This window comes from Megascapheus bottae, chromosome 3 (assembly GCF_031878675.1).
Source record: "Megascapheus bottae isolate mThoBot1 chromosome 3, mThoBot2.hap1, whole genome shotgun sequence".
Classification (NCBI taxonomy): domain Eukaryota; kingdom Metazoa; phylum Chordata; class Mammalia; order Rodentia; family Geomyidae; genus Megascapheus; species Megascapheus bottae.
Genome location: NC_143511.1, coordinates 85,674,456 through 85,701,188, shown reverse-complemented (window position 1 = coordinate 85,701,188; position 26,733 = coordinate 85,674,456). Strand labels below are relative to the sequence as shown.

The 26,733-nt window shown below is 50.4% G+C and overlaps 1 protein-coding gene across 4 annotated transcripts in view; it reads left to right on the top strand.

Annotated features, from left to right (window-relative positions):
• Window positions 1-24,285, top strand: part of Zer1 (zyg-11 related cell cycle regulator) — a 35,713-nt gene extending 11,428 nt beyond the window's left edge. For 3 of the 4 annotated variants that reach the window (XM_090330794.1, XM_090330793.1, XM_090330795.1), the window contains exons 3-16: window positions 403-553; window positions 712-1,148; window positions 1,293-1,469; window positions 2,121-2,235; window positions 2,388-2,534; window positions 2,824-2,997; window positions 13,957-14,172; window positions 14,905-14,946; window positions 15,058-15,177; window positions 15,703-15,818; window positions 17,771-17,959; window positions 19,317-19,414; window positions 20,220-20,322; window positions 24,037-24,285. In XM_090330794.1, coding sequence (XP_090186920.1) covers window positions 403-553; window positions 712-1,148; window positions 1,293-1,469; window positions 2,121-2,235; window positions 2,388-2,534; window positions 2,824-2,997; window positions 13,957-14,172; window positions 14,905-14,946; window positions 15,058-15,177; window positions 15,703-15,818; window positions 17,771-17,959; window positions 19,317-19,414; window positions 20,220-20,322; window positions 24,037-24,094 — 2,143 coding nt within the window. In that variant the 3' untranslated portion in view covers window positions 24,095-24,285. The remainder of the gene's footprint in view (window positions 1-402; window positions 554-711; window positions 1,149-1,292; window positions 1,470-2,120; window positions 2,236-2,387; window positions 2,535-2,823; window positions 2,998-13,956; window positions 14,173-14,904; window positions 14,947-15,057; window positions 15,178-15,702; window positions 15,819-17,770; window positions 17,960-19,316; window positions 19,415-20,219; window positions 20,323-24,036) is intronic. The other variant, XM_090330796.1, reaches the window with a different exon arrangement.
• Window positions 24,286-26,733: the final 2,448 nt, after the last annotated feature.

Below are 26,733 nucleotides of genomic sequence, written 5' to 3'. Positions count from 1 at the left end.
GCTGTCTGTGCCAGCTTCAATTGAAGGCTCACCCTATGTCCCACTACAAATTCCAAACCACTTGGCATAATTGGCCTGGTAAAAAGCTTGAGTGGGCTGATAAGGAGCTACATAAGATGGTGGCCTGGCTGTAGTAGACAGGGAGTGGCATGAGTGTGTGCATGTGTGTGTGTTCCATTACGTGTACCCCTGTGCATGTTGCTGTGTGCATCTGCAGAGGAGGTGTGAGTGTGTTTGTTAGAGGGTGTGCAGGCTCTGCTCTTGTGGCATCACGCTGAGCGTGACCTCTAGGCTCCCTAACCACACTTGTACTATAATAAGTGTCCATCTGGTGGAAGGAGGAGAGGGAGTACGGCTGGCGTGCTTGGGCTTTGACGTTGAGGCAGGTTTCTTCTGTCCCAGGTATGTGGAGCTGGTGAATACTGCCTGTACCTTCGAGCCCCACGAGAGCTTCTTCAGCCTCTTTTCAGACCCCCGCAGCACCCGCCTCACCCGCATCCACCTGCGGGAGGACCTGGTGCAGGACCAGGACCTGGAGGCTATTCGCAAGCAGGTGAGACTGGCTGGCCAGGGTGCTGCTAGGCCTGGTCCAGAGGAACAGTGCTGCCATGCTGTCCCTGCCAGGCAGAACTCCTTCCCAGACGCCTGCTGACCCCGTGATGCTAGGGTGGGTGGCAGAGGAGGTGCTGACAGAGCTATGCCCACACCTAGGACCTGGTGGAGCTGTACCTGACCAACTGTGAGAAGCTGTCCGCCAAGAGCCTGCAGACCCTGCGCAGCTTCAGCCACACACTGGTGTCCTTGAGCCTCTTCGGCTGTGCCAACATCTTTTATGAGGAGGAACACCCGGGGGGCTACGAGGACGAGTGCCTCGTCAACCCCACCTGCCAGGTGCTGGTCAAGGACTTCACCTTCGAGGGCTTCAGCCGCCTCCGCTTCCTCAACCTGGGCCGCATGATTGACGGTGTCCCCGTGGAGTCACTGCTGCGGCCACTGCGTTCTCTGGCCGCCCTGGACCTGTCAGGCATTCAGACAAGCGACGCAGCTTTCCTTATGCAATGGAAGGACAGCCTGGTGTCCCTTGTGCTCTACAACATGGACCTTTCTGATGACCATATCCGTGTCATCATCCAGCTGCACAAGCTTCGGTGAGCTGCTCACCAGGACAGGGTGGGCACTGTCATTTCTGGGGGTTCCGCGGAGGAGGGCTCCTCCCCAGAATGCTGTGAGCAGTGGTGGCAGGAGTGGCCCTCCCCTGCCACAGACTTAGGGACACCCCCCCCTCCCTGTAGGCACCTGGACATCTCCCGAGACCGCCTCTCCAGCTACTACAAGTTCAAGCTGACCCGGAAGGCGCTGAGCCTCTTCGTGCAGAGGCTGGGGAACCTCATGTCCCTTGACATTTCCGGCCACATGATTCTGGAGAACTGTAGCATCAACAAGATGGACGAGGAAGCGGGCCAGACCAGGTAGGGCCATGCGTTCACCAAGCTCTTACCTAGGACCCTCTTCCTGCCACGGTGCCACGCTGGGGAGAGATGATGAGCCAGTCAAGCCCTGTCCTCTGGGTGCCTCATAAGCCAACGGGGACAGACGAGTCACTCTTGAGTGGGGCTGTAGGGTAGGAGGTGCAGGTTCCATGATGGCTCAAGGATTGGGAAAAGGAGGAATCACCTGGCTGTCACAGAAGCCATTTTGTCTTCCGGAGGAAGTGAGTTCTGGCAGAGGGAACAGCACATATACTAAGGCCAGTGGATGAGCCCCTGGGAAGCCACTGTGCTCAGACTGGCAGAACGTGGCACACTATTTAGCAGGTGTCACTAACCTGGCTAGTGCCAGACAAACCAGTGGCCAGGTCACATTTAAACCCAGGTACTGTCATTGGCCACAAACTCTGTCTAGCTGACCCACTTGCCCCTCCATGACTGGGTGAGATGTGAGGCTAGCATGTCCTTCTGCACGGCCAGTGGTGTGACTGTCCCATGGCACCTCTCTATCATGGAGACCAGCTCCGCTATACTTGAAAAGAAATGACTAGGGCCCGTGAATGGCTGAAAGCTCCCTGGGGAAGCCCCATCAGGCTTGGCCCCAGCCACTAATTCAGCACCCTCCTTCCCCAGCATCGAGCCTTCTAAGAGCAGCATCATGCCCTTCCGGGCTCTGAAGAGGCCCCTGCAGTTCCTAGGACTCTTCGAGACCTCCCTGTGCCGCCTCACACACATTCCAGCCTACAAAGTGAGAGAGGGGAGCGGGGGGGGGGGGGAGGGCAGGGGAGGGGAGGACAGAAATGGGGAACTAGGACAAAAGAAGGGAAGGGCGGAGGCACCTCTGTGTCCGTGGCTTCCACCCTCTGGCTTCTTCAGGTCCTGAGTATGTCTCATCCCTAGGTAAGTGGTGATAAAAACGAGGAGCAGGTGCTGAACGCCATTGAGGCCTACACTGAGCACCGGCCTGAGATCACATCCCGGGCCATCAACCTGCTGTTTGACATCGCACGCATTGAACGCTGCAACCAGCTCCTGCGAGCCCTGAAGGTCAGCCCTAAACCCAGAGATGGCTCCCAGCCTGCCTGCCGGGCCCTCTCCACATGCTCCTCCCAACCCCACCTGGCAGGGCCTCATGAAAGGCCCCACTCTAGTACCTGCGCCTCCTGCCCTAGGAGAGCATCCTGGGTCAGTCCCACTTTGAAACTGTGTCCGTGCATCTTAACACAACACACACTCTCTCTCTTTCTCCTTCCCTCCCTCTCCCTCTCCCTCTCCCCCTCCCTCTCCCCCTCCTCCTCCCCCTCCCCCTCCTCCCCCCCTCTCTGTGTTCACACAGCTGGTCATCACAGCCCTCAAGTGCCACAAGTACGACAAGAACATCCAGGTGACAGGCAGCGCTGCCCTCTTCTACCTGACCAACGCTGAATACCGCTCGGAGCAGAGTGTGCGGCTGCGCCGGCAGGTCATCCAGGTGGTGCTGAACGGCATGGAATCCTACCAGGAGGTGACGGTGAGCCCCGCCCACCATGGCCCGCATGCTTTGCCCAGCCACCCACCCCATTCCTGCTTTGGGGGCCACACACCCTCACGTGCTCACTTGGCTGTGGGCCCCTCTCCCCAGTTCCCCTTCCCCAGTCACCATTCCCAGACCCTTGGAGCTGGCATTCAGGGACCCAGCCCACGAGCTGTCTATGGCCCACAGCCACCACCATCTGCCACTGTGCCCTGCATGGAGGTCTGCCTCGAGGCCTCGCCTCCCTTTTCCCCAGCCCCTCTCCCCCAACACTCTCCCAAGGGCTCACTTTTATTAATGACTCTTTTTACTAGAAAAGTAATAAAAACAAATTATTCCTAATAATAATTACAGATAGAACATAAAGTCACACATAAACCCACAGAGTGCCACTATTTTTCTGAATTTTAGTCTTTCATTTGTGCTTAGTAAATGGGGTCATTCACACAAACTCTGTGTTCTTTCTGTGTGATGTGGGTATTTGGTATTTGGCAATGCCTTGTGAATGTGAACATTTCTTATGGCACAGAACTTTTTTTTTTTCTTTTTAGCAATACTGGTGCTTGAACTAAGATTCTCATACTTGCTTAAGTTATGCCCCCGGCCCTAAAAAAAAAGTCTTTTTTGTTGTTCCACACCTGGAGCTTAAACTCAGGGCCTAGGCACTGTACCTGAGCTGTGCTCAAGGCTAATGCTCTAGCACTTGAGCCACAGCTCCACTTGTACCTTTTTGGTGGTCATTTTGGGATGAGTCTCATGGACTTTCCTTCTGAGTGGCTATGATTACAGATTGAGCCACTGTGCGGAGCTTCAACAGAGATTTTAATGGGGAGTCGAACTTTGTCTCAAGAGGTAGAGTATTAGCCTTGAGCAGAAAAGCTCAAAGACAGTGTCTAGTAGAAAAGCTCAAAAGATAGTGTCTAGGCCCTGAGTTCAAGACCCAGGTCTGGTATACACACAGACATCTTTTAGTAGCTGGGCGCCAGTGGGTCACACCTGCAATCCTAACTACTCAGGAGGCTGAGATCTGAGGATCATAGTCAAAGACAGTCTGGGCACAAACGGGCATGAGACTCTTTTATCTCCCGTTAACCACCAGAAAACCAGAAGTGATGTTGTGGCTCAAGTGGTAGAGTGCTAGCCTTGAGCTGAAGAGCTCAGGACAGTGCCAAAACCTAGAGTTCAAGCCCTATGATAGACAAAACAAAACAAAACAAAAGCCAGGAGTTTGGCCTAGTGGTTAAAGTGCTTGCCTAGCATGCATGAAGACCCAGGTTTGATTCCTCGGTACCACATACATAGAAAAAAGCCGGAAGTGGTGCTGAGGCTCAAGTGGTAGAGCTCTAGCCTTGAGAAAGTCCAAAGACAGTGCTCAGGCCCTGAGCTCAAGCCCAGGACTGGCAAAAAAAAACAAAAACAAAAAACACAAAAAAAAAACATTTCAATGATGCTCTTCTGCTGATAGAAAAATAAAAATAGCTAGGAGCTTCTGGCTCACGCCTGTGATCTGATCTTAGGAGGCTGAGATCTGATGCTGTTTGTTGCCAGCTGGGCCAGGGAAGTCTGTGATACTCTTATCTCCAATAAACTACTCAGAAAAAGCTAGAAGTACCTGGCGTGGTGGCTCAAGCCTATAATCCTACGTAGCCAGCTGGTGGCTCACACCTGTAATCCTAGCTACTCAGGAGGCTGAGATGAGGATCAAGGTTCAAAGCCAGCCCATTTCAAAGCCAGCAGGCACTAAAGACCTTGAGACTTTTTTTTTAAGACCTTGAGAGTCTTATCTCCAATTAATTACTAGAACAGGGGAAGTGGGGCTGTAGCTCTGGGGTAGGGCAGTAGGCTTGAGCTGAAGAGCTCAGGGACAGTGCCCAGGCCCAGAGTTCAAGCCCCGTGACCTACAAAGAGAGAGAGAGAGAGAGAGACAGAGAGAGAGAGAGACAGAGAGAGAAAGAAAGAAAGAAAAAGAAAAAAAGAGAAAAATCCAGAAGTGGAGCTGTGGTTCAAGTAGTAGAATACTGGACTTGAGCTAAAGAACCTTAGGGACAGGGCCCAGGCCCAGAGGTCAAGTAAAAAACCACAGAACACTGGTGACTCATGCCAGTAATCCTAGCTAGCTTTTCAGGAAACAGATCCTAGCGAATCATGACTTGAAGCCAACCTGGGCAGAAAAGGCCACAAGGCTCCATCTCCAAAGTAACAAAAGGCAGAACTAGAAGCATGGTTCAAGTGGTAGAGTGCCAGCTGTGAGCAAGAGCAGGAGTTCAAGGCCAAGTTCCAAGCCTAGTACCAATTGGGTGATTGTAGCTCACGCCTGTACTCCTGGTTACTCAGGAAGCTGAGATCTGAGGATCACAGTTCCACAGTCCAGGAAGAAAGTCCTTGGAACTCTTATTTCCAATTAACTAGCAAAAAGCCAAAAGTGGAAATGTTTTAGCATAGGAAGCAGGAAAAGAGGCCAGGCGCAGTGGTTCACGCCTGTAATCCTAGCTACTCAGGAGGCTGAGATCTGAGGATCAAGGTTCACAGCCAGCCGGGGCACAAACGGACCTGACACTCTTACCTCTAATTAACCTCTAGAAAACAAAGTGGGGCTTGGCTCAAGGGTAGGGCGGTAGCCTTGAGTTGAAGAGCTCTGGGACACTGTCCAGGCCCAGGGATAGGGCAGTAGCCTTGAACTAAAGAGCTCAGGGACAGCACCCAGGCTGAGTTCAAGCCCCATGACCCACCAAAAAAAAAAAAAAAAAAAAAAAAAAGGAGGAAAGGGGAAGAGAAGGAAGGAAAAATAAAGGAAAGGGAAATAGGAAGGGGAAAGAGAAAGGAAAGGGAAAACTCTAGGACCTGCATTTAAAAAAAAAACCATATTGCCTAACAAAAAGCTTGACAAAAACAAGTTTCTTAGAATGTGTAACTCCTATGATTGGAAGAGAGTGGGTGGAGGGAAATGGGGACAAAAACATGAGAAAGGTTATCAATGTGTGAGAAGTAATGCACTTACTACCTTGCGATTGTAACTGTCACCCCTCTATACATTACCCCGACAGTAAAAAAAGAAAGTATAACTTCTGCCAGGCGTCAGTGGCTCACACCTGTAATCCAAGCCAGTCTGGGCACAAAACGTCTGTGAGACGTTCCAGAAGAACAGAAGTGGCATGGGGGCTCAAGTGGTAGAGCGATAGCCTTGAGCTGAAGAGCTCAAAACAGTGCCTATTCCCTAAGTTCAAGCCCCAGGACTGGCAAAACAAAAAAGTGCAAGTCCTATTTTCCCCTAAGTAGAGCTGGTTTTAATGGTTCTGCCTTGTGATTGGAAGGGAGGTGTTTGGCATCTTCTTCTAGGGAGAGCCTACCTAATGTGGCTTCTGCTGGTGCCTGGCCCAGTGACCTATCCTGCATTGTAGCTCACAAGGAAGGTTATGCCTTTGTGTCTGTTACAGAATCTGATCCAGGGTCATAGCCCTAGCTTTACCACTATCTCTGACTCAATACTGACTGCACTTAACTGATTATCCTTACAAGACATTTTTAGAAGTAGAATATGATAAGCAGTAAATGTGTAAGTTTTTAAGCATTTTGTATTGCCCTTCAGGCTGATAAGTGTGGGTTAATGGTAGAGTACTTGCCTAGCATGCACAAAGCCCTGGGTTTGATTTATCAGTACCACAATCACAGAAAAAGCATGGTTCTATGGCATAAATGGTAGAGTGCTAGCCTTGAGAAAGCCTAAGAACAGTGTCCAGGCCCTGAATTCAAGCCCCAGGACTGGCAACAAGACAATAAAAATTTAGAAAAAAATTGTCCTTCAGAAAGACCAGGGTGGGGCCACAGCCTTGGCAGGGAGGATACCTACTTCTCACCCTTGTTTGATTTGGTTTGATTAGAATTTTGGGCTTTGAACTCAGTGCCTGAGCCCTGTCCCTTACCTTTTCACTCAAGGCTGGTGCTCTACTACTCAAGCAAAGTTACGCTCTTTTCATCGCTAATTGGAGATAAGAGTCTCATGGACTTTCCGGCTAGGTTAGCTTTGAGCTGCAGTCTTCAGCTCTCAGTCTCCTGAGTAATTAGGATTACAGGCTTGAACCATGAATGCCTGGCAACTTCTCTGGCCTTTAGAGTGGTAGTTCTTTTCAATTTCCTAATTAAATAAGAGGAGTATCTTTTCTAATGAAAGTATACCAACTGAAGACTACAGACAATAACTCCTGTCAGGTGAAGGGAAGTCAAGATAACAAACCACATTTAATCCCAAGAGACTGATGGCACCCTCCCTCACTTTCCACTGGTGACATAGATGGTATGGCCACCCTATGGGGGGGGCTGTTGGCATAACCTGCTAGAAATATAAATGCATTTACCTTTCAGTCTGAGAACTTTGAGGTTAGAAATGTGCTTAGAAGAAGATCTGAATAAGCCGGGTGAGGTGGCTCAGGCCTGTAACACTACTCAGGAGGCTGAGATCTGATGATTGAGGTTCAAAGCCAGCCTGGGCACTAAAAAAACTAAGCAACGTGAGACTCTGATCTCCAGTTAATCAGGAAAACAGGAAGTGGGGCTGTGGCTCATATAGGGCAGGTAGCCTTGAGCTGAAGAGCTCAGGGACAGAGCCCAGGCCCAGAGGTCAAACTCCATGACCCACACACACAAAAGAAGATATGAATACACCCACCCTTATTTGATCAAGCAGAAATTAGAAAAAACAATAATGTACCTGGGTCCCTGGATAAGTAATACTGGAGCTGTGGATGTGGCTTAATGGTAGATTACTTGCATGGCATGCATGAAGCCCTGGGTTTGATTCCTCATCACATAACCAGAAAAAGCCTGAAGTGGTACTGTGGCTCAGGTCATAGAGCGCTAGCCTTGAGTATAGAGAGGCTCAGGAATGAGCCCAGGCCCTGAGTTAAAGCCCCAGGACAAGGAAAAAAAAAAAGTAATGCTGGGCCTGGTAACTGACACCTGTATGCTAGCTACTCAGGAGACTGAGATCTGAGGATCTCAGTTCAAAGCCAGTCTGGGCACTAAAGTCCATGGGACTCTTATCTCCAATTAACCACCAGAAAACTGGAAGTAGCGCTGTGTCTCAATGGGTAGGGTGAGCTGAAGAGCTCAGGAACATTGCCCTGGCCCATACTTCAAGCCCTCCAACTGGCCAAAAAAAAAAAAAATAGCGTGGTCCCTCTGCCCAGCACATTTATATATCCACCTCATCCTCATATCTATAATAGAGTCATTGGGACCTTTTTTTTTTTTGGCCAGTCCTGGGGCTTAAAATCAGGGTCTGAGCACTGTCCTTGGGCTTTCTCAAGGCTAGAACTCTACCAGTTGAGCCACAGCAATACTTTTGGCTTTTTCTATGTATGTGGTACTATGGATTCTAACCCGGGTTTTTGTGGATGCTAGACAAGCATGCTACCACTAAGCCAAACTCCCAGCCCATTGGGGATCATTCTGTGTGATAAATTCTTTCACACTTCTCCACCCCAAATATGTGATTAGTTTTGCCTTGTGGATGCCACCAAACTTAACAGTGATCAACCCTTAAGAATGATATGGAAGGGCTGGGAGTGTGGCTTAGTGATAGAGTGCTTGCCTAGCATGCATGAAGCCCAGGGTTCCATTCCTCAGTACCACATACACAGAAAAAGTAAGAAATGGTGCTTTGGCTCAAGTGGTTAAGTGCTGTCCTTGAGCAAAAGAAGCTCAGAAACAGTGCCTAGGCCCAGAGTGCCTAGGACTGGCAACGAAAAAAAAAATATGGCATGGAAACTGACCAAGTATGGTGGTGTGGTCTTGTATTGCCAGCACTTGGAATGCTGAGGCAGGAGGCTCAAAAGTTTGAGGCCAGCTTGGGCTACATAGCAAGCCCCTATATGGAAAAATGCTCCTTTATGCAACTAATATACACTAATGAAAAGGGTGGAAAGAAAAGAAAGGAAAAACAAATAGATTAGTTTTCTACTTCAGTAACATGAAAGTTTTACAGTAAGTATTGCTTTTATAACAAACTCTTTTAGCCAGCTGCTGGTGGCTCATGCATATAATTCTACTTGCTCATGAGGCTGAGATCTGAGGATCACAGTTTAAAGACAGCCAAGGCAGGAAAGTTTATGAAACTCTCCTCGAATTAACCACCAGAAAACTGGGAGTAGAACTGACTGCTAATCTTGAGCAAAAGAGTTTAGGGACAGAGCCCAGGCCCTGAGTTCAAACTGCACGACCAACAAAACATAAAAAAAATAAAAGGAATGTGGCCTGGTGTTAGAGTGCTTGCCTAGCATGCATGAAGCTCTGGGTTTGATTCCCCAATACCACATACACAGAAAACACCAAGTGGTAGAGGGTTACCCTCGAGAAAGCTCAAAGATAGTGCCCAGGCTCTGAGTTCAAGCCCCAGGATACACACACACACACACACACACACACACACACACACTCACTCACTCACTAGGGGCTGGAGGATGGCCTAGTGGTAGAGTGCTTGCTGAGCATGCATGAAGCCCTAGGTTCAGTTCCTCAGAACCACGTACACAAAAGCTGGAACTGGTCCTGTGGCTCAGTAGTAGAGTGCTAGCCTTGAGAAAGCTCAAGGACAGTGCCCAGGACCTGAGTTCAAGCCCTAGGATTGGCAAAAAAAAAAAAAGTTTGTGTGTATGTTTGTATGTATGTATATGAATATATATAATAATCTTTTCCCTAAATTAAAAAAAAATTAAATGGTTCACATTTATAATCCTAGGATGGAAGTTCAGAGCCATTCCAGGTGGTAAAGTCTCTGAGACTTTTTATTTTATTTTTATTTCATTTTAATTACTTTTATTTTGTCAGTCCTGGGGCTTGAACTCTGCGCCTGGACATTTTCTCTGAGCTCTTCAGCTCAAGGCTACCATCCTACTCCTTGAGACAGCACCACTTCCACTTTTCTAGTGATTAATTGGAGATAAGAGTCTCATAGTCTTTAGTGCCCAGGTTGGCTTTGAACCTTGATCCTCAGATCTAAGCCTCCTGAGTAGCTGAGATTACAGGTGTGAGCCACTGTGCCTGTGCCTGGTTCTGTGAGACTCTTACCTCAGTTAACTACCAAAAGTCTAGAAATGAAGCTGTGGATCAAAGTGGTAGAGCACTAGCCTTAAGCACCACAAAAGCCTAGGGACAGCACCCAGCCTCTGAGTTCAAATCCCAGGACCAGCACAAATATGTGTGTATGTATGTGTGTATTTATGTATGTAAATATGGTTAGTTGGTTTGTTGGAGATAAAGTTCAGTGACTGAATGTTTGTCTAGTATGTATGAGTTTCTGGGTTTGATTCCCAGCACTGCAAAATTGTGAAGTATTTGGGGAAAGAACAAAAAGTTCATCAAGACCAGGTACTATTGGCTCACGCCTGTAGTTCTAAATACTCAGGGTCTGGAGATCAAGGTTCAAAGCCAGACACAGCAGACAAATCCAAGAGACTTTTACCTCCAACTAATCAGCAAAAAGAAGAAATGGAGATATGGCTAAAGCTGGTAGAATACCATCTTGAGCACAAAGGCCAATCAAGAATACAAGTCCCTGAGTTCAAGCACCAATACTACACACACAGTCAATGATGTGGTCTCTGAATCATATGGCCTAAAGCATAATGAATGCCTAGCACCTAACATGGAAGAAGGGACAGGATGTGCTGAAACACCATAAGAATAATTGTATAGGGCCGGGAGCTTGGCCTAGTGGTAGAGTGCTTGCCTAGCATGCACGAAGACCTGGGTTTGATTGCTTGATACCACATACATAGAAAAAGCCAGAAATGGTGCTGTGGCTCAAGTGGCGGAGTGCTGTCCTTGAGAAAAAAGCTCAAGGACAGTGTTCAGGCCCTGAGTTCAGGACTGAACAAAAATAATTGTGTAGCTGGACACAGTGGCTCGTGCCTGTAATCCTAGCTACTCAGGAGGATCAAGGTTCAAAGCCAGCCTGGGCACAAAAAGACCTGAGACTCTCCAATTAACCTCTAGAAAACAGGAAGTGAGACTTGACTCAAGGATAGGGCAACAACCTTGAGCTGAAGAGCTCAGGGACAGTGCCTATGCTCAAAGCTGAAGAGCTCAGGGACATTGCCCAGGCCGAGTTCAAGCCCCATGACCTACACATACAAAAAAAATAATTGTGCAAATGGTACAGAGAAGGCCAAGTACCTACCTGGCATAGCCACCTTGGGGAGCAGCCTGGTGTTCTCTAGAAAGATTTAAGACACATAGGCTCCCAGGTCCATGTGCCCTAGAAGAGCCCACACCACTGACCTCTGGGCACCCACGTATGTACAGTGAGCAGATGCCCATCTGTCATCAGGAGAGAGAATACACGGGGAACCATGGAATGGAATACTATACAGTGAGGCAAAGTGAAGGAATGTTAGCTGCATGTAACCAGTTGAGATGGTAAAACCAAGCTGAACAGAAAAGGCAAGAAGCCGGGATAGTGGTTTCCTGGTAAGAGTTTAAGCGAGGAAGGGACAGATGAGTACTTTTGGCACTAATGGGGGTGTTTCCTGACCCAGATAGGGGTCATAAGGGTGCTTTGTTTTTATTTTGGTTGTTTGTAGAGCTTGAACTCAGGGCCTAGGTGGTCATTGAGCCTCTTTGTGCCCAAGACTACGCTCTATCACTTGAGCAACAGTACCACTTCATGGCCCCTCCAATTATACTCTTAAAAACTGGAAGTGGTGGGCCGGGAGTTTGGCCTAGTGGTAGAGTGCTTGCCTAGCATGCACGAAGACCCAGGTCTGATTCCTCCGTACCATACACATAGAAAAAGCCAGAAGTGGTGCTGTGGCTCAAGTGGTCGAGTGGTAGCCTTGAAGAAAGCCCAACGACAGTGTTTGGGCCCTGAGTGCAAGCCCCAGGACTGGCCAAAATAAAAAGTATAATTGGAGCTAAGTTTCCAGGACTTTTCTGCCCAGGCTGGCTTCAAACCTCAATCCTCAAATTTCAGCCTCCTGAGTAAGATTGTAGGCATGTTTGTTTTATATTTATGGAATCATACCCTTGTGGGGTTTGCCTTGTCTCTGAATGGTTTGGTTTGGTTTGGTTTTTGTCAGTCATAAAACTTGAACTCTGGGCCTGAGTGCTGTCCCTGAGCTCTTCAGCTCAAGGCTACCGTCTTACCCCTTGAGCCACAGTGCCACTTCCCATTTTCTAGTGGTTAATTGGAGATGAGTCTCAGGGACTTTGGTGCCCAGGCTAGCTTTGAATCGTAATCCTCAGACATCAGCCTCCTGAATAGCTAGAATTACAGAGTGAGCCACTGCACCACTGCCCAGGACTGGCAAAAAAAAAAAAAATATATATGTGTGTGTGTGTGTGTGTGTGTGTGTGTGTGTGTGTGTGTGTGTGTGTGTGTGTGTGTGTGTGTGTGTGTGTGTGTGTGTGTGTGTGTGTGTGTATGTGCCAGTCTTGGGGCTTGACCTCAGGGCCTGGATGCTGTCACTGAACCTATTTATTTAGTTTGCCAGTCCTGGGCCTTGAGCTCAGGACCTGAGCACTGACTTTGGACTTTCTCAAGGCTAGAACTCTACCACTTGAGCCACAGCACCACTTCCGGCTTTTTTCTATGCATGTGGTACCAAGGAATTGAACCTGGGTCTTGGTGCATGCTAGGCAAGCACTCTACCACTAGGCTAAACTCCCGGCCCCTGAACCAATTTTTTTTGTTCAAGGTTAATGCTCTGTCACTTGAATCACCTGGCCTGGCTTTGAAGTATGTTCGTCAGATCTCAGCTGAATAGCTAGGATAGGATTTCAGGCATAAGTCATTTGGGGTCTAGTGTAGTTTTTTGTTTTTGTGTGTGTGTGTGTGTTGTGTGTGTGTGGTCATGGGACTTGAACTCTGGGCCTGGACGCTGTCCCTGAGCTCTTTAGCTCACGATTACTGCCCTGCTCCTTGAGCACAATGCCTCTTTTGGTTTTCTGGTAGTTAATTGTAGATAAGGGTCTCACAGACTTTAGTGCCCAGCCTGGCTTTGAACCTCGGTCCTCAGATCTCAGCTTTCTGAGTTGCTAGAATTAGGCTAGGATTAGTGAGCCACTGCTCCCAGCTCTTGAGGCTTTTTTTTTTAATGTATCTTCTCAATTGTTTTTTCCTTGTATTTGCCCTTTTCCTTTCCTACTTGGTAGGATTTGGCTTTCTGTTCCAGGATCTTTTTGTGGTCTTTGTCCAGTTTCAGTCTGGTGATAACCACCTTGCTGGGGTGATGCCCGCGTGGACAGTGGTGCCACTGGCCTTTCCCCACTGTCCCTGTCCAATGTAGATGACATCTTCCTGTAAACCTGGACCACTTTGCCAACCTGCTGACCTTTCTAGTGCCCTCGTACAACTTGCACCTCATCATCTTTCCAGATGGGCAGAGATCGCACATTGCACTTATGTCTCAGCTCTTTGGAAAGAAGGGAAACATTATCTTCCTGTGAGTGTGGGAAGGTGCATTGAAATTCCTTCTTCTGTCCTTGCATGGGTCAGAAGTGACAAAGGGGTTGAATTTAATTTTGGCCACTTCTGCTTCAGCCTAGCATAAAATATTTTTAAATAGCCTTAGGGCCTGGAAATGTGGCTTAGTGGTAGAGTGCTTGTGTAGCATGCATGAAGCCCCGAATTCCATTCCTCAGTACCACATACAAAGAAAAGGTCGAAGTGGTGGTGTGGCTCGAGTGATAGGGCTAGCCTTGAGCAGAAGCAGCTCAAGGACAGCACCAATGCCTTAAGTTCTAGCCCCAGGGCTGGCAAGAAAAAGTGGGGGAGTATAAAAAGTAAAAAATAATAATAGGCCTAGTAAAACACAACAAAATAAAGAAGCCATGGAGTGACTCTTCCAGAGAGCCTTCCTGGAGTACCCGGCTCTGGCTGACCTGGTGCCTCCATGGAGCCCTGGATCCCTGCTGCCAAGGTGGCCCCTGAACGTGCCCTGCCTGTCTCCCACTCTGGCCCAGGTACAGCGGAACTGCTGCCTGACGCTGTGCAACTTCAGCATCCCTGAGGAGCTAGAGTTCCAGTACCGCCGCGTCAACGAGCTCCTCCTCAGCATCCTCAACCCCACCCGGCAGGACGAGTCCATCCAGCGTATCGCCGTGCACCTGTGCAATGCCCTAGTCTGCCAAGTGGACAATGACCACAAGGAGGCCGTGGGCAAGATGGGCTTTGTCGTGGTATGTGATGGCAGACACACCCAGACTCCCTTGCTGAGGGAGTCACAGAGGAGGGCTGGGACTGGGGTCTGCCTACAAGGGGAAGAGGCTATACTGAAGCATGAGGGCTTTAGGCTAGACAATGTGTGTGTGTGTGTGTGTGTGTGTGTTGTGTGTGTGCGCTGAGGATAGAGCCTATGGCTTTGCTGGGCAAGGGTTCTACTTCTGAGCTACCAGTGGTCACCCAGAAAAAATTCGTAGTTGATAGTTGCTTATAACCCCGTGAATTTCCTCCATCTTCCCAGCGCCCCCCACACACCCCATGGTCCATTTGGGCCCCATTTTACAAGCTGTTCCTGCCCTCTGAGACAGGAATGTGCCAGGTATCCCACAGTGGCTGGGATTGAGCGAGTGTGCTCGGTGTCGCCTGTCAGCGTAGGAGGGGAGCAGAGTGGACCAGCTTCAGGTGAGCACAGCACACAGAGCCGAGTGCACAGGAAGAAGCGAGGAAGGCTCGAGCCCAGGTCCATCTCACCACTTTGCCTCAAATCGGCATAGGAGTCAGTGCAGGCAGGGCCTACCACACCTCCTGTACCAGCCCCGGGGGCTGGCCTGGACACCTTCAATAGCCTCCCTGAAAGAGGCAGAGGACAGCCCCTGCGGGGCAGTGTGCTCCCAAAACGTCACCCTCGCCCCTCCATGCTGGGGTCCTGGCCCTTCTGGCCCCTGTCAAGCTCTTTCCTCTGCCTGCAGACCATGCTGAAGCTGATTCAGAAGAAGCTTCTGGACAAGACGGTAAGTCAGGGCTTCCAGAACACTGCCCATCCCCAATGTGGCAGTGTCCACATTGGGGTCCAGTGTGTGTCTGGGAGCAGGAGCTGAGCTGTCCCCCCTCGGCCCCCGCAGTGTGACCAGGTCATGGAGTTCTCCTGGAGCGCCCTGTGGAACGTCACTGATGAGACACCGGACAACTGCGAGATGTTCCTGAACTTCAATGGCATGAAGCTCTTCCTGGACTGCCTGAAGGTACAGCTGGCCACCGCGGTGCACACGGGCTTCCCACGGGGCAGGTCACAGCAGCCAGTGGGAGCTCCAGACACCTGCCTACCCTGGCCCTCAGCACCTGCCTGGGTCCTGTGGGGGCCCCTCCAAGGAAAGGCGTACCCCATCCTCACCGCAGTAGCTTCTCACTGTACACAGCTGACCAGGATCTATCTACGTAGCACTGGACAGAGCTCTGCCTGGCAGGATGGGCTGTCAGTCTGAAACACACCCCACAAACTCATGTTCTGTGTGCTGTGCTGAGCTATGTTTGTCCCAGATATTGGTTCTCTCTCCCCAGCTTTTTTCCTGTGACACAGAATCTCTACCTTTATATTCCTTCCTCACATGGCCCCAGCGCTGCCCAGGGCTGTGGAAAGGAGGCAGGTAGCTACGGAACCCTCCCATGGCACGACGCTCTCAGGGAGCACCACCAGCTTCTTAGCAATTAACTGGGAGTCTATTGTCCTCGAAGGCTGAGTAATTCCCCAGTGGCTCTCATTTTGCTAGGAATTCCCAGAGAAGCAGGAGCTACATCGGAACATGCTGGGACTGCTGGGGAACGTGGCAGAGGTGAAGGAGCTGCGGCCTCAGCTAATGACCTCTCAGTTCATCAGTGTCTTTAGGTGGGTGCTTGCCTTTCTTCTGCTGCCGCTCTTAATTTACATACCACTCTTATGCCACAGATGTTGTCTTCCTTCAGTAGTTTTTTATTTTTGTTTTTTAAATTTCTGTGTTTGTTTTGTGCTGGTCCTGGGGCTTGAACTCAGGGTCTGGGCAGTGTCCCTGAGTTTTTTTGCTCAAGTCTGTCACTTTACCACTTGATCCACAGCTCCACTGCCGGCTTTTTGTTGGTTAATTGGAAATAAGGGTCTCAGACTCTTCTGTTTGGGTTTCGCTTTGAACTGTGATCCTCAGATCTCAACCTCCTGAGAGGCTAGGGTTACAGGTGTGAGCCACTGGCACCTAGCTTTGTTTTTTGTTTTGTTTTGGGGGGTCCGTGTATGAGCTTGCCTAGATGTGCACATGTGCCAGCCTGCCCGCCTGCCTGCCCGCACTGAAGCTCTTGAACTCAGGTCCTCAAGCACTTATTCAGCTTTTTTGATCAAGGCTGGCATTCTACCACTGGAGCCACATCTTTGCTTCCAGCTCCTTGGTGATAAGAGTTTCACAGACATTTCTGCCTGAGCAGAAAAGGTTGGAAGATGCCTTTAGTCCCAGCTACTCAGGAGGAAAATCCGGAAGATTGTACTTCAAGGCCAGCCAGGACAAAATGCTAGTGACACCTCATCTCAACCAATAAGCTACCCAGAGAGAGCCACAGTAAGAGAAGCATAATCTTCATAAGACGCTATCTGAAAAATAACCTGAGAAAACCAAAAGGGTTGAAGGCATGGCTCAGGTGGTAGAGCATCTATCTGGCAAGCACAGGGTCCTGATTTCAAACTCCAGTACCACTAAAAAAGAACAATGAGTCCAGGTGCTGGCAGCTTATACCTGTAATCATAGCTAGTCAGAAGACAGAGCTCTAAGGATCATGGTTCTAAGCTAGCTTGGGAAGGAAAGTCTGTGAGACTCTGCAATTTGCCATTAAAAACCTGTTAGTGGACTTGTGGCTCAAGTGGTGGCACATCAATCTGGAGGGAACAAGCCAAGTATAAGCAGACCTTGAGTTCAAACCCCAGCACCAGCACACTCGGGTGTACACGCACACGCGCGCACACACACACACACACACACACGAGAAGTAAATAATAGAACCTCTGGGCCAGGTGCTGATGGCTCATGCCTGTAATCCTAACTACTCAGGAAGCTAAGATCTGAGGATCACAATTCAAAGCCAGCCTGGCACAAAAATCCGTGAGACTCTTTTTTTTTTTTTGTTAAAAAAATTTTTTATTGTAATTAGTAAAAGGGTTACATGATATTTGCCAGATAGAAGGTGCATTAATTCACATACATTGATACCCTTTCACATGTCTTGGTACCCATTTCCCTCCCCCCCCAAACCCCCCACCCGTCTTGGTTTTCCCCCTTCCCTATCAAATTTCAAATATCCAAATACAAATAAATTCAATATATCAGATAACAAAGTGAGATACTATACCAATATGAGATAACCAAGGGACAGCAAAGGAGATGAGAGACAACATAGTACATTAAGGACAACAATCATTCGTTATATGGCTTTTGTTTCAATATCCTGGAGGTCCTTTCAATTAGCTTCACATTATATGGCCTTATGTATCAAGATTTTGCTCTATTGCAAATCTCTGCTAGTAGAGCCCAAGGTTTCTACTGATTATGACGAATGAGGGAAACCATTGAGCCTAAGTCCGTGAGACTCTTATCTCCAATTAACCACCAGAAAACTGGAAGTGGCGCTATGGCCTAAGTGGTAGAGCACTAGACTTGAGTTGAAGAGCTCAGGGACAGTTCCAAGTCCCAGAGTTCAAGCTCATGACCAAAAAAAAAAACCAAACCCAAAATAGAACCTCCGCTATCTGGTCTGTAAGGTACAGTCCAGCAGCAATACCTAAAGAGAGAGGGGCTCCATTTTCCTTTCTTTTCCTGATAGCCACCTGCTGGAGAGCAAGGCGGACGGCATAGAGGTGTCGTACAATGCCTGTGGCGTCCTCTCCCACATCATGTTTGATGGGCCAGAGGCCTGGGGTGTTTGTGAGCCCCAGCGGGAGGAGGTGGAGGAGCGCATGTGGACAGCCATCCAGAGCTGGGACACCAACTCCCGCAGGAACATCAACTACAGGTAGGAGTGAGGCAGCGCAGGCCTCTCGCCCTTGTCCTGGTACCACTCTACCCTTCTCCTGGTCCCACCTGGGTCCTATCTGTCCTCATGCCATGTAGCAGACATTACACAGGACAGAGAGGTCTTTTATTTGTCACTGGCATCTGCCCGTGCCCAAGGCACATTTACAAATCCTTGGCACATTTATCTGTGAGAAATACAAACAAAAAAGTACAAACAAGAGGAAGCATGGTAGAACTGGGCTACAATGGCGCCCCCTGAGGGAGCCCTGTGTACTGCTGCCACCCATCAGGTATGTTTAGTCCTTGCTGTGCTGTGCTCGCATCCTCATCACCAGGCACTAGTCTCCCCACCTCCTGTGATAGCACCACCTCCACAGATGGACTTTTGTTTCTTTGTTTTTGTAAGATGCAGTCTTGGGGCCAGGAGCATAGCCTCATGGTAGAGTGTGCACCTAGCATGCATGAAGCCCTGGGTTCGATTCCTCAGTAACACATACACAAAAAAAGCCAAAAGTGGCTCTGTGGCTCAAGTGGCAGAGTGCTAGCCTTGAGCAAAACATGTCTAAGGACAATGCCCAGGCCCTGAGTTCAAGCCCTAGGACTGGCTAAATAAGTAAACAAACAAATAAGGGGAGTTTGGCCTAGTGGTAGTGTGCTTGCGTAGCATGCACAAAGACCTGGTTCAATTCCCTGGTACCACATACAATAGAAAAAGCTGGAAGTGGTGCTGTGGCTCAAGTGGTAGAGCTCTTGCCTTAAGAAAGCCCAAGGACGGTTATCAGGCCCTGAGTTCAAGCCCCAGAATTAGAAAACTAAAGTACAGTCTGGCTGGGTAGCCCCAGCTAGCCTCAGCTTTCAATCCTGCTGCCTCAGCCTCCTGAGTGCTAAGATTCCAAGTGTGTACCACCACTGCCAGTAATGGATGGATGTTGAAGTTAAACTCATTTGAAGAATTGGATCTAGGCAGCTGTGCTGAGGATCTCGAGACTGTAGTTCTATCACTAACTCCCAAGGGTTTGGATTTTTTTTCATTGCATTGTTGGGCCTTAGGTATGGTAGCTCACAAGGTTTTAGTCTCATCTCCTGGCTGGTGCCCCCAGCCCGGTGCCTCCAGCCCTGTGCCTCCAGTCTGCAGTCCTCCTACCTCTATTATCTGCTCTTGCTTTTATCTACTCCCAAGGAAGTTCCTGGTGGAACCACATTGGGGCAGGCAAAAGACCAGCTGCCCCTAGTTGCCCCTGGGCTCTGGCTTCCTCTACTCACCCATGTTTGTCCTTAGAACCTTTCAAGGAGTAGAATGGACTTTACTCCTCAACTCTCAGGGTCCAAAGTGGTCTTGCTCTCTCTCCCTGCAGGTCATTTGAACCAATTCTCCGCCTCCTTCCCCAGGGCATCTCTGCCGTCAGCCAGCACTGGGCCACCTGGGCCCTGTACAACCTCGTGTCCGTCTACCGTGAGTGCTCCTTCCCCGTGTAGTGCAGACATGTCCCTGGGAGCCACACCCAGAGTGGGTCAGGAGAGTGGCAGAGCACCATGGGCCTCAGCACAAAGCCCTCCCCAAGCAGGCCTGTGCCAAGCTAGCTTGATGCCAGGCCCTGCCCCTCCCGTTACCAGAAGTGGCCCTGCTCATACAGAGCTCCAGCCAGCCCTCAATGCTTCCTGCCCCCATAAGAGTCAGCAGCAGCCTCCCTGTGGTCCAGCCTAGCTGCTCACCAGAATCAGCCAGTGGTGTTGAATTACCAACACAATAACTACCACCTGAGCATGATTTTACATGTCTGCCATCCCAGCCCTGGGGATACTGACATAGGAGGATGGAGAGTTCCAGGCCAGCCTGGGCTTCATAGTGAGACCCTGTCTCAGTAAATCAGTTCAGACATACATACGTGCACACGCACATGGCCCAGATCTGGTGATTAGTATCCAGGGAAAACTTCTCGCACGATCTTTGTGCTTAGAGCCACTGGCTTGGAAGGAACTTTTTGAAAAAGTGATGCTCTTTCCGTAGGAAGCTCTGGGGAAAATTGCCACCTCTTTGACCTTCAGTAAGGAAGTCTTTCCCAAGGGCTTTCCCCTGTTCCCTCTGGACACAGGAGCGCCCACCCCTGAGGCTGGACAGGTGGGGCCTATACGCTCTTAGCCATATCACCCAGGCCTCCCCTTTATGGTAGTCCTTGAGGGAAGGGTGGGTTTCTGGGACACCCGGCTGGTGGGAGGCCTCCCCTCTCCAGCATCAGCTATCTGCTCTTACCCCACAGCTGACAAATACTGCCCCCTGCTGATCAAAGAAGGTGGGGTGCCTCTTCTAAAGGACATGATCAAGATGGCTACTGCCCGGCAAGAGACCAAGGAGATGGCTCGGTAAGAGACAGCTGTGGCTTTTGCTGGGTGCCTTGCTGTAAGGGACAAAAGGTACAGTGGGCCCTGATTAGAATAGCCAGAGTTCCCAGTGGCCACTCAGGGTTGAGCACAGACATGTCCTGTGGAAGCCTCTCTGCGTATCATTTCTGCCATAAGGCGGCAAGCATTGACTGATGAATTGAATGTAGCATCGTTGGCCTTATCTATAAACTTAGTTCTCTGTTATTACCAACCAATTCCATGTTCATCACTGGGTCTGGGCAGGTCAGATTAGAATTCTTTGTTATTTTGGGCTTAAAGCCATCACAACAAGACCAGGTGGGTGTAGATGTATCTTCTAGAAGTGAGCGGGAATGTGAGAAATTTCTCTAAATGTAAATGTGAAGGTCATCGGGAAAAAAGAAAAAAAAAAAAGTCCTTTATTGGGCTGAGATACAGTTCAGTCTTACAAAAAGAAGAACGTTGGGGCCGGGAGTTTGGCCTAGCAGTAAAGTGCTTGCCTAGCATGCACGAAGACCCGGGTTCAATTCCTCGGTACCACATACATAGAAAAAAGCCAGAAGTGGTGCTGCGGCTCAAGTGGTAGAGCTCTAGCCTTGAGAAAGTCCAAGGACAGTGCTCAGGCCCTGAGCTCATGCCCAGGACTGGCAAAAAAAAAAAAAAAAAGAAGAAGAAAGTCTGGCATTAGTGGCTCATGCCTGTAATTATAGCTACTCAGAAGGCTGAGATCTGAGCATCTTTGTTCAAAGCTAGTCCAGGGGTTGGGCATGTGGCTTAGTGGTAGGCTAGTGCTTGCCTAGTGTGCATGAAACCCTGGATCCAATTCCTCAGTACCACGTAAATAGAAAAAGCCGGCAATGGTGCTATGGCTCAAGTAGTAGAGCACTAACATTGAGCACAGAGAGGCTCAGGGACAGAGCTCAAGCCCTGAATTCAAGGCCCAGAACCCGGATGGAGGGCGGGAAGCTAGTCCAGGCAGCAAAAAAGTCCATGCAACTCTTGTCTCCAATTATGCAATCCTAAAATCTCATCCTCCTGAGCGGCTAGATTACAGGCAGAGGCACCAGCCCCTGGCCCCTGCCTTTCGTTTTTGAGTGTGATTCACTGTTGGGTCTAAAGTGTTGCTCTGCTTCTCCATCAGTCAATGCACAAATGGGCTCAGGGAGCCAGGCTCCCACTGGTGGTTCACACCTATAATCCTACCCAGGAAGCTGAGAGCTGAGGATCATGGTTCAAAGCCAGTAGGGACATGAAAGTCTATTAGACTCTTTATCTCCATTTAGCCACAAAAATCTGGATATGGAGATGTGGCTCAAGTGATAGAATATCAGCCTTGAGCACAAAAAGTTCAGGGGGCTGGGAATGTGGCTCAGTGGTAGAGTGCTTTCCTACCATGCATGAACTCTTGGGTTCCATTTCTCAGTACCACATAAACAGAAAAACCTATAACAAGTGCTGTGGCTCAAGTACTAGAGAGCTAGCCTTGAGCAAAAGAAATTCAGGGACAGTGCCCAGGCCCTGAGTTCAAGCCCCACGACTAGCAAAAAAAAAAAAAAAAGTTCAGGGACAGTGCCTAGACCCTGAATTCTAGCCTGAGCATCAGAAGGTGGGGGGAAAAGTGAGGAAGAGGGTTAGCTAGGGATGTCACTTGTCAGAATCAGCAGTGGCAAGCAGAATCCTTTCTGGATCTTGTAGGGGTACGGATAGTCACCTTTGCCATCGACATCTGTCCTAATTCTGAACATGACATCAAGTTTATGTAACATAGAGGAGGGGCCTGGAGCTTAGCAGTTCCCCAGACAGTGAAGATATTTTGGGGTAGAAACAGTGGCTGGTTCTGCCTTTATTTTTGGTGAAAGGTGCTGTTTAAACATTAATTGAGCCAGGTGCTGGTGGCTCATGCCTACAATCCTTGGTACTAAGGAAGCTGAGATCTGAGTGAGGGTCACAGTTCAAAGCCAACCCCGGGCATTAAAGTCCATGAGATTCTTATCTCCACCAGAAAACCAGAAATGGTTCTGTGGCTCAAGCAGTAGATAGCTTGAGCTGAAGAGCTCAGAGATAGCACTGAGGCCTGAGTTCAAGCCCCACAACTGACCAAAAAAAAAAAAATCGACAAATTTCTCTGAGTTTGGGAATAGTAAGATAAGAAGTTCTACAACTTCTCTCCAATCCCCAGGAAAGCTTGTTAGGGGAGCAGGCCCACCCCTGGTTTGTTTGACATGCATGGGCCTTTCCCATAGCTTTTCTTCCTGGTAGACCAGGGAGGTGTTCAGAAACAGACATGCGAAACAGATCCCAGGGACCTTGAGGAATGCTGGCTGGGACTGGCTAGTCAGCGCCCCCATACCATACCTTACAGAGGACTCACACTTGTTTTTGAGCTAGCAAATGAGCCTGAAGGTACAGGAGGCCTGCCACAGCATCCTGGCACACTCTGGGCATTTTCTCTAAAAAGGACTTCCTTTCCTTTTGAAAGGAAGTTACACTGAACCCCTACCCAGAAGCCTGGCTCTGGACAGGCAAGGAGTCCAGGGAGCCTTGGGAGATCGGACAGCAGTGGCAGTTCCCAGGGGCCAATCTGTCTAGGCAAGAAAAAGCCACCAGGATGGAGCCCCAGGGTCCTTCAGCTGGCATGGCTGCCCTGCCAGGCCCACTCTGCTGCCAGGGTGTCTGAATCTGAGTGCAGCCAGTTAAGAAATCCTCCTCCTGGAAGGAGGAAGATATGTTCACAGGGCAATGAGAAGTGGCGTTGCTAAGAAAAGGGAATGGAAAGTCAGGTCTGAGGTCTTGGGGTACCCTGAGTGCCCTGTCCACAGGTGCACTGTGCCTGAGCGAGCTGCTGGGCTTACTCAGGGGAGTGAGGGAAGGAGAGGTATTGGTTCCTGGGAGTTCGGCCAGTCACTCTTCCAGTGCAGGACAGGTGCTGTACCACTGCACCAGCCCTTTACATTGCTGTTTATTTTTGCTTATTTTTCATTTTATTTTATTAATTTTTTGGGGGGGGTCATGGGGCTTGAACTCAGCCTGGGGCCGTCCCTGAACTCTTCAGCTCAAGGCTACACCCTACCCTTAGGCCAAGCCCCACTTCCCATTTTCTAGGGGTTCATTGGATAAAAGTCTCAGGTCCTTTTGTACCCAGGCTGGCTTTGAACCTTGATCCTCAGATCTCAGCCTCCTGAGTAGCTAGGATTACAGGTGTGAGCCACCACGCCCGCCCCTGCACATCACTGTTTACTTTAATAGTACTGAGATTTGCTAGGCAAATACTCCACACTGAGCCCTGCCTGCAAGCTCAGCAAGCTCAGTATTACTATTCCTCCCCCTTCTCCCCCTCCCCCTCCCTCTCCCCCTCCCCCTCCTCCTCCTTCTTCATCGTTTTTGTCAGTCTTGGGGCTTGAATTCAGGGCCTAGGCATTGTCCCTGAGTTTTTTTTGCCCAAGACTGGTAGTCTATCACTTGAGCCACAGCTCCACTCCTGGCTTATTTTTTGGTGGCTAATTGAAGATAGGAGTCTCACAGACTTTCACACCTGAGTGGCTTCAAATAGCAGTCCTCAGATCTCAGCCTCCTGAGGAGCTAGGATTACAGGCGTGAGCTCCTAGCCAGGTTCTCTCCTAGCTTTTTGTCACCCAGCTGCTGGTCCTAGGAAGAGGGCACTCAGCCCTGCTCCTACCCAGCCCAGCGTCAGCCCTCTTCCCCCATTGTCTCTAGCAAGGTGACTGAGCAGTGCAGTAACTTCAGAGAGGAAAACATGGACACGTCCAGATAGAGGCCTCCACCATGGCCACCACTGTTCGGACCACAGGCCGAGAAGCACTTGTATGCGCAGCGGGCAGGCGCCTTCCAGAGCCTCCCACGGGACAAAGAGACAGAGGGGACTTTTGCACAGGCAACGCTTTTCCTTAACATTAGTGAGATATATATATATATATATATATATTATATATATATATTATTTTTGTTGGTAGGCAGTGTGAAGTTTGTGTGTATGATTTCTGTACAAAAGCAGCCTCCCGAGCCCCACAGCTTCGCTGGCCATTCCCCACCCAGCCCCTCCTTTCACGGCTGCCATCCCCTTCCAGCCCCACTCCTCCTACCCCAGCCACACACAATGCCTCTGGGTGTCTGGTTCCGCCCAGTGAGCACAGCCCCTGGCCCGCCTCTGTCCTTCATGAGAAGAGTAGCCCTTCCCAGGCCTCGCCAGCACTGCGCCACCTGCCCACACCTGACGTCCTCATCTGGGCTCCTGGGGGCAGCTGATGGGATTTTGGGGAGTCAGATTAACCCTCGCTGAGTCTCCCAGAAGCCTCGGTGCTCCAGGCTATGGGCCACCTAAGGCGGAAGAGTGACTAGAGGACCGTGGTGGAGTGGCCTGCTGCTCTCTGGCCAGGCCTGCCTGTGGCCATGCTGCTATAGAGGCTGTCTCTCAGCCTCCCTCAGGCCCCAGGCTGGTGAAGGCCCAGCCCAGGTGTAGTCAGAAGTCAGGGGCAGATTATATTGCCCCTTTGCCAAACACACCCAGGACCTGTCCCCAGCTCTGGAAGCCAGCCCTCCCAGGACCTGGACCTGCTTCCTCTCGCCCTCTGCTGCCTACAGCACCCATGGTGCTCAGCCTCTCCCACCAGCACCACCGTGCCTGCCTCGCTGGCCTGGGTGCACCCCAGCCCCCAGCTCTGAAGGACCCCACAGCTCTGAAGTGGGAGCCCTTTGAGCCCTTGGTGGCGGCGGCAGAGGCAGCCACCTCCAGACTAGCACCTGGACGGTGCTCCCTGTCCCTTACCGTCCCCATGCACTGCAGACCCTGAAGGAAGCCCCTCCCCTGCTGAACTCCATATTGCCTCCCATGGGAAGCCATGGTAAGGACCCCCTGGCAGAGAAGTGGTGCCCTAATGGCTCTTGGGGGATTTCTCCTCCCATTTCCTTCCCTGGCCTGGTTTGGAGTTCTGCCACTCCAGCCTACAGAACAGGCCAGAGTAGCAGGACCCTGTGAGGCAAGGAGCCTTCCTCCAGAAACCTCTTCCTGGAGCTGGGCAGGACAGCCTGGCCCTGTGCTCTCCAGGGGCAGATGCTGCCCCCCCCCCACCCAGGCCCTCTGGCCCCTCCAGACCCCAGCAGAGCCCACATCGCTCACATCTCATCGCTTCACCGCCTGGGGCCCGGGGAAATGTCTGTACTTTGGGGTGTCACAGAAATACATTTTTGTGCAAAGTGCAGAAGAGCTGTGTGTCGTTTTTTGGGGAGGAGAGGGGTGGAGAAGGGAGGGTGGCTATTGGGGACAAGTGACAGACTAAGTTGGAATGTCACTTCTGTGTTCTTTTCACCTCTGCCCAGACACCAGCTGACCAACAGAGCCCCTGCCTAGGACACCCTAAATCTGATGGGGGAGGCAATGTGGGACACAGTGGAGTGAGTGCTCCACGGGCTGCTGGGAGTGTACAGGGTCAGGGAGGAGGTGGAGAAAGGAGGGTCACATGGTGGGGTCCAGCTCCAGCGTGAGCCAGGATGGTCTGAGATGACACTTGCATGGTGGCGCGGCTGACCTGTGCCCTCAGAGCCCCTCAGTGGGGGCTGCTGCCCATGGGTCCTGAAAAGGTATGTTTTGCTCACTCTGTGAAGGGCAGCACTGGGACTGAAGGTTGGATCACCAGGACCACATGGCTTTCCTGGGACATGGGCGTTCTCACCTCACTCCCATCGTTTCTCCCTGAGCAGAACCTGGACTGGGTGGGCCTTCCCGGGAGGTTCTTTGTGCTATGTTCAAGCAGCCATCAGACTCATATGGATGCATCAAGAAAGAAGGGACTGGAGGGTGGGGGAGAAGGGAAATATATCCCATACAACGCCTCCTCAGAGGTGGAATTCCTAGGGGCTGGGAGTTTGGCCTAGTGGTAGAGTGCTTGGCTAGCAGGCACGAAGAGCCAGGTTGGATTTCTCAGTACCACATACATAGTGGTGCCATGGCTCAAGTGGCAGAGCGCCAGCCTTCAGGACAGGGCCCAAGGACAGTGCTCAGGCCCTGAGTTGAAGCCCCAGGACTGGCACAAAAAAAAAAAGGGAGATGGAGCTCCTAGTCTACCAGCTGATACCCACCTCGGGCCGCCCACCCGGCATCTGGCCTTCTACCCTGTTGTCCACCTCCGCCCCTCCCGGCTCCTTCACTCTCTCTTTTCTGTACTTATTTTGAACTCAGGACCTCTAAATTACTAGACCGGAACTTGCACTGCTCTGTTTGCTTTATTATCTTCGAAAACAGGGTCTTAACGTCGGCGCCCAGCTCTTTTCTCACGCGCCCCTGCAGGGAGAACGGGCTGGGGTCGACGCGAGCGGATCCGCGGGGCGGGGCCGCAGGCCTGCGCTTCTCCCGTACGCACGCGCGGCCACCGCGCGCTGGCCCGTGCACCGCCGTCC